The sequence below is a fragment of the Lates calcarifer genome, linkage group LG21, assembly GCF_001640805.2.
Source record: "Lates calcarifer isolate ASB-BC8 linkage group LG21, TLL_Latcal_v3, whole genome shotgun sequence".
In the NCBI taxonomy this organism is placed as follows: domain Eukaryota; kingdom Metazoa; phylum Chordata; class Actinopteri; family Centropomidae; genus Lates; species Lates calcarifer.
This window is the reverse complement of record NC_066853.1, coordinates 13,746,741-13,757,902: the sequence shown is the minus strand read 5'-3', so window position 1 is coordinate 13,757,902 and position 11,162 is coordinate 13,746,741. Positions and strand designations below refer to the sequence as shown.

Here is an 11,162-nt window from a genome sequence, read left to right as displayed (position 1 = left end):
CAGTAATTCCCACAAATGTATAACATCACTTCTGGTCACAGTATCACTGCTTTTAAATAACCTCATTTAGCAATCTGAGTATTTACACTAACATCAGTTAGTTCCTTGCTTTTGCTGATCCCTCAGGTTTTATAGGTAACAATAAGTTACAAGAATAAGTTAAGACTTTGCAACAAGCATTCCTCACAAGTCAGGGACTTCTGTGACCTGTTGAATGTTGCCAGATATTTATTTTTATACTTGAAATAATAAAACGAGTTATTAAACGCAGCTTGTGGACAGTGTTGGCACAGTCTTTGCTATTATTGCTGTCCTCTGATTCATGATAAAAGTCGCTGTATACACTGTTCAGTCCTCTGATGGATGCTGTCTACCCACCGGATCTGTTTGTGCTGCCTACATCCACTACCGGACACCCAATGGGCTGCACTCTGTTCCTTTTCCTACACAGCCAGGCCCGGAGCTCCTGACGCTGCTGGTGAGAGCCCCAAAGGTAGAGGAGAGGATTTGCGCAGCAGTTAAAGCTGACTACCGGCTCCCAGACTTTATAGGAGATCATGACCACGTTCAGCAGGTGACAGTCCTCGGGCATGTAGACCCTCACAAACAAGTAGACTGTGCGAGCGATGTGATAAGGCACGAAACACACCACGAACATAAGACACACGACCAAAAGAGTGTACAGGGACTTGTTACGCATGCGAGCCGTCCTGGCGTTGGAGATGCTGTCCGCGGCCCTGCAGTACAGCACCTTTATCATGGAACAGTAACAGGTGACAACGACGAGAAATGGGAACAGAAAACCCACTATGGCTAAAAACACTCCATAGGGGAAGTAAACGTTAAATTGCTTCGGGTTGGTCATTTCAAAGCACACGGTCATGTTGTTGATCACACCCGTGTGCGCAAACACCAGCGTCGGCAAAATCTCCGCAGAGGCCAGGACCCAAACCGAGCCCGACGCAAAGAGAGCGAGTTTCTTGGTCCTGAGGCGCACGGCGGCGATGGGGAAGCACACTCCCACGAAACGGAGCACGCTGACGCAGGTGAGGAACATCATGCTGCAGTGGAGGTTGACGAAGAAGAAGAACCTGACCGCTTTGCAGATAATGTTGCCGAAGGGCCACAGGCCTCCCATGGCGTCGCTGATGATGAGAGGGGGCAAGGCCAGCACGTAGAGGAGATCAGTCACCGCAAGGTTGGTCATGTAGATCACCGTGCTGCTCCAGCGGCGCGTCCGACAACACACGCACCACAGCAGGGCGCCGTTTAAACTCAGGCCCAGCAGAAACACAAGGCTGTAGCACACCGGTAGAAGGATCCTCTTGTAGTAGTTAGTCACTGGACAGATGTGGAAGTGCTCCATTCAAAAGCTCGACTCGGGAGGTTTGATAATCAGGAAACCTGATCACTAAACACAATCAGAAACTGATCACCTGATACATGGACGAGTTCTCCTTAAATGTCACCTGCCTTCAGCTCACCTAACTGCTGTGTAAAGATGACGTGTGCTTCGTTCAAAAAATACCAAATGCAGGTGTTTGTTCAACTTGTGCGTCCCTCCTGTTCCCAGCCCACACCTGTACAATGTAAACCATTATAACGCCATATCTAGGCAATGAGCAAATAAGATTGGCACACCGTGAAGCATTTCAAAAGCCTGGCATAATAGGCTGAGATACTGTAGTATGCGATTGCCCTTCCCCAGAGAGGAGGCGTGCAGATAATTAATGCTGTGATTAAAGCCGATTGCCAAGTTAAATGACACCGTCAACACGCGCGCGCGCGGGGCGGGTGTGGGGTGGTGGTGGTGGGGGCGTAATCGAGGGCGCTGTATAAAAAAAAGCCGCGCACACGCTCAGCATCCCATTGGCTGCGAGAATTTTCTCCAAGTCTGGTCTCTCTCCGGCTGCTCCCCGACTCCAAGTGTTCACTTCGTCTCTGTCTGACCGCGAGAGAGAGAACTCGTCATGCTGAGGAACGGCTCGTACAGGTTAGTGTCACAACCACGGACTCATCCTCGCCATGCATGCAAGGAAACTGTGTTTATTTAGGCAGGAATGGCAAGCTCCAGCACACAGGGCTGCTTTCGACATGCACATCATGAGTGATAAAAATCCTGCATAACGGGCACTCTCTGCAGCAGGACAGAGGGGAGTACAGGCTGTTCACATTACTCAGAGCTTAAAGCAGATGTTATATTTGGAGACTTTTATTTTTTTATTTTTTCATTTATTTATTTTTTTGTCTGTGTGTGCGTCTTAACTTGAACGGTGTCCTTCCAGAGGCACGTACCAGGGAGAGGAGGCGAGGCTGCGCAGCGGGAGTCTGGCTGTGGCTCGAGAGAGGAAGCACCTTGCTCTGTGCATTAATAACCAGGTAAGAGGCATTCAGAAGAGAGAGCAATAGACAGTCTATGAGAGTATATGTCAGAAGTGTAAACTGGGTTGTATAAACTCCCCTCTATGTCTGGGAGAATATTGCCACCAGCGGATGATGCTATCATCAGCAATGATGTAATTCACTCTCTGATTTTTTATTTTATTTTTTCATACTGTTTAGTATAGCAAAGAGTCTCTTAAGAGATAAAAACGAGACCACAGTCCATTGCAAACATCTATTTTGAAAGCAATATGACATGTTTAGAGCAGAGAAGTATTAGCACCATGGACAGTGAAACCAACTGTATTAACCATTTATAAAACTCCATGTAGTAGTCTTAACTGCTTTGAATTTCCTTCCCTTATTCACCCATTCAAATGGAACAATTTGCTGAATTCAGTTTGGTTTGGGAAATTGTTTTTTTCACGTTGGCTTGAGGCCATTGAAAGATTTTTGTCATGGCAGCAGCCAAAAAGGTCTCATTAATACTACATATTACAGCCTCTCACTATAAATGACTTCATTTTCAGCAGGGGATAGTGAAGGCACAGCTGAACTGGTGAGCTGACAGATGAGGCATGCCCTTCCTCCTCAAGTTGAGACCAGAGCTCATGTATAGAGAAAATGAATGAACTCTGACAGTTGGGTTGAAGAGAGTGGTTGTTGTAATTGACTTCATGATGTAAATCAGTTTTGCTCAAACTGTCTTCAAGAGAAGTATGTAATGTCTCCTTTATGTGCTCGGGTGAGTGGAGGTGCACAAGTTCACCTGGTTGTATTGAGCTTCTGAATATTTAATGCCAGTGATGTAGTGCTGCGCATTATCGGCAGCAGGGGATATTGAGCGCGTGAGCTCTGAAAGCACTGTTCCATCACAGCTTTTGACTTACTCTGCACTATATTATAATGGTGCAGCCCCCCCCCCAACTCACACACACTCACAATCACACATACTCTTGTTCCTTGCATGTTTCCCTAAACTTTCCCAGTTTGGCTCCAGATTTGTCACAATCTGTTTCCACTGCACCACCTGACAGTTGAATTTCATTATCACTTTCCAAAAATGACATTTTCCAAATTGATTTAGCTTAACTCTGCGAGACGCCGTGTCAGAGGAGGTTCATATAAGACCTGTGAGGAAGACACGGAAGAAGCTCGCTGAAGGACTAACCAGTAATTGTTGTGTGAAATATGAGTGAGGATAGAAAATGCAGGTTATTGGATATGGAGGCTGCTCCACTTGCTGTGTCTGTGTGAGTGATTCAGATTCATTGCCGAGGCATGAACCCCCTGAGAAACACATTAATCTATCCAGCTATTACCCTGTAATCAATGGGACAGTGGAATTTTACGGCCATAGGCTCATGTTGTTAACCATTTCACACAGAGCTTATTTAAACAGCATGCCAAAGGGGGGTGGGTGGTGGTGGTGGTCACGTTTAATGGGGTTAAGCATGAAATATACAGTACAGGTGACAATGTTGACACAGCACTTACAGCTGGAGTCTTGAAATCATTCATCAGTACCATGCATGAAGCCCCTTGTTGCTCCTAATTAAAAGAACACACAGGAAAAAATGTCCCAGCATGCCACCTTCTTAATGAATGTGTGCATTTGTGCTCAACAGGAGCAGAAATCCAACATACACGGGTGTCACTCAGACCACGTATCATAGGACAGGCTGGCATCAGTTCATCAACACAAACCGTGGGAGTCTGACATAGATATGGCGTTCTCTAATGTATAGAAGGATGTACGCAGTGGGAGCATGGTACCAGGGATGGGTGTCATATTTCAGAAGTGCATTATTGCCTCTCCCCCAGTGGGACAGAGCTGTGCTGAGTGCTGTTTGCACCAGCTCACTCAAAACGCTCTGCGATTGAGTTGTAATAACCCGCGCAGGACCGAGATGAGCCTGCACACTGACAGATAGCTGTCTCTCGGCCCGCCACGGCCATGCAACAGAGAAATATATATCATTTGTGTGTGTGTGGTGTGTGTGTGTGCTGCGTGCGCATTTCTTCTCTGGTTTATTGCCACATAAAATATAAAATGCATCTTTTCTTTTTTATTAAAATGCTACAAAACACTCACAAACATGCACGCACGGGTGCACATGTGTGCGGCCCCCACACGCACACACGCTCTTCTGTCAGTTTTGTCAGTCATTTTCATCCATTCCCATTACCATGTCTTGGAAGGCTGGTTTGGTCTAAATGAGTGAGCCTAGTCTTTGATCACTGAGAGAAAGCTCTTTACTGATGTTGGGCATGTGTGTATGCATGTGAGTGTGTGAACATGCTCACACACAATCACTCCCTTTCCTCACCATATGTTAACCACGGCAGCTCTCTACTGTTTAATAGTAGCAGGGGGGAACTAGTCCCAAGCAAGCACTCCATTTTGCATTTTGATAGACTGTGTGATCATTTTCTCGCTCTCACACTTCCTTCACATCCAGTCGTCACACTTCACCCACCTCCACACTTCTCGTGATGTCTCCTTCTCCTTTTCCATTTTAGAATACTCTTGTGTCCTCCTCTTCTTCCTCATTGATACCCTCTTGTATCCCTCATCATACATCCTCAGATTAGTTTTTTCCAGCATCTTTAAATGCTCACCACTCCTCTCTGCAGTGCCACCGGCTCAACACATGTAGGTTTGCAGACTCCTGTTGTATGTATTCTGTTCGCATTAGTGCTGAGGAGATTAATCAGTTAGCCAAAATCAGCAGGAAATGAATCAATAATGGTTTTGGTAATGAATCAGTCATCATTTTTCAAGAAGAAATGTAAAGCATGTGCTTGTTCCTGCTTCTTATATATGAGAATTAGTTTCTTTACTCTGTTAAATTAGTCTTTGGTTGGTCATACCTATAAAACCTGCTCTGAAAGAAACAGGTCTGTCTCTGTTTGATGAACTGCTTAATTATAGATATGGAATTAACCTCACATCTGTATGTGTGCATGATGTAAGCCTCTATGGCGTCAACGTTCCTTTATCTGTGCCTTATAGGTCAGTTTACAGCTCCTGCTCCAACCTGGGATTGATGGCTGTGTAACTGCAGAGTCCTGAGTACTGTGTGAATGTATGCGTCTCTACACACTGTTATCTGATCAGTGTGAAACTGCTCTCTCACTGCAGTTTCAGTCAATGCAAGTTTATCATTCTGATTCTTTGTCAATTCATGCCTCCAAACCTGAGTGTCTTTTTCTTTCTATCTCTTGCTTTTGTTACCTTCCGCTTTCCTCAAATAGGATTTAAAGGTTGAAGCAAAATTACATAAACTCATTCATTTCTCTCAGTAGAGAGCACTTTTTTTTATAACCATAGCCATAACACTAAGAGGAAATTGCATTTCAAATCATGTAATCATATCAACACATCAGCAACACCTACATGTCTCAGTGGGCTTTTTTTGCACTCAGCAACTCAGGCGAAAGAGTAAATGTTGACTTCCATATTACTCCTTTGCACGCACTGCGCATGTAAATTGATTTCCGATGTTGCGATTAACGAGCATCTCCACTGCTACAGCCCCTTCTCCTGATTGGACATTTCCTGGGGCTGATGGGCAAGTGGAGCTGAGGCTAAACAGCCGATAGTCTGATGCAGATGTTTCAGCGCATCACCATGCTGCAATCAAATCCTCTGAGATCAGATTGATGTGTGTGTCAGTGTGTGTGTGCGTGCATGTGGGCATGTTTGTTCTCTTAGTGCACTCAGGTGTGCATCTGTGTGCGTGTGTGTGGGAGGTTATCTCACTGCAAGACCACACGTGTCTGAAGGGCACATAGAACTGACCATGTCTCACACACCAGAGGGAATAAGCTTTTGTCTTTGTGTGTGTGTGTGTGTGTGTGTGTGTGTGTGTGTGTGTTTTAGCGTGGACATTCAGCTGTGCCTGCCATCGATCTTTGTGATAGAACTAGGACTCTGAGAAATTATGATTTTAATAACTCATCAATTAAAGGGAGGCAGACTTTCTGCTATGTGCTGCTGTTTTCTCTCCCCTTCCTTCCTCTTTTCCTCCCCTCTCTCATTTTTCAGTGACATAATGCTTATTACAGTCTAGCCTCACCTTCCCTAGCTTTTCAGTTTATTGATTGCCCTTATTTTGATAATGAAAATAATGCGATCAAGCTGTTTACATGCCCAGCATTGGAGGGTTCTGTTAATATTCCTGTTTTTATGCAATCGTGTATTCAGCTATTGATTAGATAGATTGTCATGCAACCTATAGCCTACAAGCAATGTGTTTCTCCTGTCATCGGCTGCAGTTGAATTGCTACCCTGGTATTTCTATTGCTCCCATATAACTTTAGTACATTTTGTCTGGTCCAGAGACCCAAGACATTACAGTTAGTTGTAAACACACAAAAGATAGTAGCTGTAAAAAATGACCAATACTAGCAACTGTGTGTGTCAAGACAGTTACAGCTACAGTCTCAAAGCGATAATAGCATTTACATAATGAAACTTTTACAGTGATTAATGTTTTAATCATATAATTAATGCTCCTAATGTTCAACCATGTAGTGGAAGCTAGACAGTAGATCATGATAATGACATCAAGATGTATTACTGTGGCTTTAAATTATATATTTCTTCCATTTTTAGCACTTCCCTTAAATGTATCTTTCGACTTTTGTTGCTAAAAATGTATTTGAAGAACATATTTATCATTTGTCATGGATTTTAGCTTGAGAATCAGGATGGAGTCTGCAGTTAATACAGCACAACACTTGTTGATACAATTATATTCTAAACCCGTATTGGCCTTTTGCCTGGCATCCTGATCACTTAATCCCTGCTGGCTTCACTGAGGAGAATAGCAGGAACATTTAGAACTGTTCAGCTAATGCAGCTTTAGAGCACAGAGTCCGGACTACATGGAGCCAAACATACAGTACATAACCTAAGCTTATAGATTCACGCAAATGTACGCATATGCCAGCTGTGAAACATTTTATAGCTGCATAATATTTTGTGCTAATTAGGATTCTCAAAGAGTGCAGTTTTTATGTATGAAATGCCAAAGGCTGCAAATAAATGTAATTCTTCAATACAGTGAACTGTCAGGGATATCGACTGAAAATGTCAGTTTGTGTGATGATGTTTAAATTGGGGTTTGTGGCTGGTTGGAGCAGTTGGAGAATGACACTCCAACAAAGTTCAAACATTTGCACTTTTTTGCACTTTTTAAGCTTGCATCAGTTGATTTTTTACTGGCCATTTGGGGGCAGCAGAACAAACTGTAAACACTATATTAATATAATATCGCCTTATGAAGTTGATATGGCTAACTCGTTAGCAAACAGTTGCTAATTTACTGATTTAGCAGACATGAACCATTATTATAATTATTCAGGGTTGCCAGCTCCCACGCTTCTGGCGTGTGACACACGCTTTCTACTTTCAATCTCACGCCAATACCAGATGAACCAGCGATCGTATTTTGGTTGGTTAGCTACCGTGTTGATAGACAACTGATCAAGCGCACAGCCGGCGAGGACTAGCCAATCACAGCACAGTAGGGCGGAAGTTGCTGCATGATTTGTTCAAACTTAATGTTAGGCAGCCGGGATTCCAGATGACGTTCAAGCAAGCCAGTTACACTCCTGTCTAACTTGGTTGAAGGAAAGTGACTATGGCAAATATCGATTATGGATTAGTTAAGGAACCCAGGACTTTCCAACTAACGTTACATAATATTTGTATGAGTAAATGCTCTGCAAGTTATGGAGTAAGTTTAAAATTGCTTAAGCTATGTAAACAGCTAGTTAGCTAATGTTAGCTGCCTAACGTCAAGTGCACAGCAGAGAAGAATGACAGCAACGTGTTGCTAAGGTACTCGGTTTTTCTATCTAAGCTAGCTAGCTACTATGAATGTTTCTAAGAATGCTAAATGATGATAAATTTTGTTGTTCCGGATGACGACTGATGATTTATTGAGATACTTTAAGAAGGCAAAAGAGAGAGAAAGAGATGAGAGACCGGCATTAGCAAACGATTCAGGGGAGACTGAGGGAAAATGGAGTCGATGAGACGTAAGTGCCGTGTTCAGAAATGAAGCTATCACAGGTATCTTGGCTAGCTCACAGTACCATCCACCAAAGATTTCACATGTAAAGTAGCCAAAATTGCTATCCAGCTGATTTTTAATTGTAACTTTTGCTAGCAAAGCTTGCTGTTTACCACACGTACATCCACATTTTGATTCCAAGCTTGTAATTTGTTATGATTTGTATGTAATATGTTAAGTCAGTGTTTACACTTGTGCTCAATTAGCTGATTAATTAATCAATTAGCTATAGATCTGTATCTCTTTCCCATAGACCATAGAGACAGAGTGTGTGAATGGAACTTTGTGCCCGAGTGTATGTATAATATTGTGAAATTGTGAGTATTTACCTAGGTGGAAGTCCTGGGGTGGCATAATCAGGTTTTGTGTTAGCGCCTGCATTGTTTCAAAAACCATGATGGTGAAGTTCAAACATGTGCCCCTGATTTAGTGCATATTTGTGTGATTAAGCCCATGGCATCAAAATCTCACTCCAGCCAGGTACCCAAAGTTGGCAACACTGATTTGTTTAGAGTTGTGTGACTGTCCATGTGGTGAATGGAAATTCAGTATTCGCTCTTTATTTGGCTCTCTTTTGGTCTCCACCAACTCTTCAGGGAAGTGCACTGCTTTTTAGCTGCTAAATGCTTCACTATGTTCCACCAGTTATTCAGTATCCTTGCCTGTGTTGTTTGGCGCTGAGCAGGAAGCGTAGAGTGGATTCATCAGAGCCTTTTCCTCTTAAAGAGCTGTCTGCTGGAGCGGGAAGTGAGGATGATAAGAGGTGAGACTAGTGAAAGAGATTAACAGTGAAGTTGTGTGCTATGAAGCAAAAACAATGAGCTGAATAAAACTACAGCATCAGTTGATAACTCTGCTGCTTCATTGTTATGAGGGTCACCTTTCTCATTACATGTACTGTAGTCATTACTTTCTGTGTTGCAGTGATCTGTGAGCTGAATGTATCCTCACACCCTTGATGCACTCAAAAGCACATGGACACGAGCATGAATGGATACTCACAGCTTGCACCCTGCTGGCTAACAGAGAGATGGGTGAATACTAGAGATGGAGTGGAGCAGCTTTGCTGCTTTGGGAGCACATCCATCTGCTTAGTCCCATTGAGCTTTATGGCAGTAGCCCCAGAGCTGCCTGAGATGGGCCTCACCCCCTGGCCTGCAGCCGGTGTCTGGCTGGTTGGCACCTGCGGAGCACACACATGCTGTTATGCGTCAGCAATAGCTTACCAGTTTCTTTTTCCCCTGCCACTCTGTGTTTATGATTATTTATGCCTGTGTTAACAGATCCAGACATGCTGACACTGTTAAGGTTAACAAACAGATAACCGAAACAAATGAAAGAGCAGTTTTCCTCTGTTTTGGCCCAGTTATGCAGCTATGCCAGACAGACAGTACGTGTGGGTGGAGGAGCAGTTACACACACACGATATGCTGCAGATTTATTATTGTATCTTATCGAAGGCACAGATCCTCCTGTATCAAATCCTTGGCATAGAGAATTAAAAACCTTGTTGACATAATGGTGCTATTCACTGCACAGGAAGAAGTGAAGAGATATCATCGCTACTGCAACCACAGCGGAGGGCAAGCAGCTCCTAAGGTGGAGAGGTAAGCCACTATACAGTAGTGTCCCTACTGTTCCATGAAAAAAAGTTATTATAGACAGCACTGCAATGAGAGGATGCTATACTGTAATGTAAAGCCCCTGTTCAATAAGACCTTTCTTCTGCCTTATTTTATAGTGAGAAGCTCCCTGTTGCACAAAACCTCCAAGTGCTTATTTGGCTATAACTTCCTGTGTTATCTGAAATATAAACTCATAAAGTTGTAACATTCAGGAGGAGTTGCAAACTGTGTGTGCTGTTTTTGTTGTTTCTGCCCTCATATGCCTTTATCTGTCTTTTCTTGTTACTGTCATAGAAGCCATCCAAGTAGGAGCGGGGAGGAGGATGACAATAGCCCTCATCGCCGTGAGCAACAACAGCACCTGGAGTTCAAGGCTATTGTGTGAGTATCATCTGTTACTTACTTGTGTGTTGTTTTTTTTCCTTCAAAAATATCTGTTTATTTTCTACATTTTAATCAGTTTTTCACTAATGTTGCCTGTGACCTTAATAGTGCATTGTATTTGTTGTGTGGGAGAAATCAATTTACGTGTGGCCTTTATTCAATCTTACCTCTGATTAGGTTTCAGAGTTGGGGTCAAAGTGCACTTTTGAGTGCATGAACCCTCGCAGACTGCCATCTAACAACGTTTTACTTAAACATGGACCCACGGTTTTATAGGTGTAATAGGGAAGGACAGCTCTCGCCTCAGGCTTTCACTTCCTTGAAAGTCGAGGACAGAGAAGAGAAAGCTAGCGTGTAGGGGCAACATGATTGGGGTGTGGAAAGGTGAGAGGGCTGGAAAAAAATGTTAGGATGAACTCACAGAAAAGGCAGGGGAGACAGGAAGCATAGAGAGAGGGGAATGGAGAGATAGAAGAAGCAAAGAGAGTGTAGAAGTAGAGAAAATAGAGATGGGGTAGGAGGTGGGGGGTAGAAAGGTATTGGTTTTGGAGCTAGGAGTTATGGCTTAATTCAATTTGTTCCATTTGGCTCAGCTGTCTCTCTGCTCCGCTGGAGGTGAATGTGTTTCTCCATCGGGTAATTGATCCTACACTCCATCCTGGACCCTGGCTTTGGGGTGACTACA

The 11,162-nt window shown here is 43.5% G+C and overlaps 2 protein-coding genes and 1 long non-coding RNA gene across 3 annotated transcripts in view; 2 read left to right on the top strand and 1 right to left on the bottom strand.

Annotated features, from left to right (window-relative positions):
* Nucleotides 1-315: 315 nt before the first annotated feature.
* Nucleotides 316-1,700, bottom strand: LOC108900887 (P2Y purinoceptor 3-like). Its single transcript, XM_018702152.2, has one exon. The coding sequence runs from the start codon at nucleotides 1,364-1,366 to the stop codon at nucleotides 371-373; it is 996 nt and encodes a 331-aa protein (XP_018557668.1). The 5' UTR covers nucleotides 1,367-1,700; the 3' UTR covers nucleotides 316-370.
* Nucleotides 1,701-1,881: 181 nt separating this feature from the next.
* schip1 (schwannomin interacting protein 1) overlaps nucleotides 1,882-11,162 on the top strand; it is a 192,900-nt gene continuing 183,619 nt past the window's right edge. The window contains exons 1-4 of the mRNA XM_018702193.2: nucleotides 1,882-1,993; nucleotides 2,286-2,379; nucleotides 10,008-10,075; nucleotides 10,388-10,474. Of these exons, the coding sequence (XP_018557709.1) occupies nucleotides 1,971-1,993; nucleotides 2,286-2,379; nucleotides 10,008-10,075; nucleotides 10,388-10,474 (272 nt within the window). The 5' untranslated portion in view covers nucleotides 1,882-1,970. The remainder of the gene's footprint in view (nucleotides 1,994-2,285; nucleotides 2,380-10,007; nucleotides 10,076-10,387; nucleotides 10,475-11,162) is intronic.
* Nucleotides 8,259-9,987, top strand: LOC127139026 (uncharacterized). Its single transcript, XR_007808850.1, has 3 exons — nucleotides 8,259-8,433; nucleotides 9,154-9,231; nucleotides 9,393-9,987. It is a non-coding gene; the product is annotated as an uncharacterized LOC127139026 (long non-coding RNA).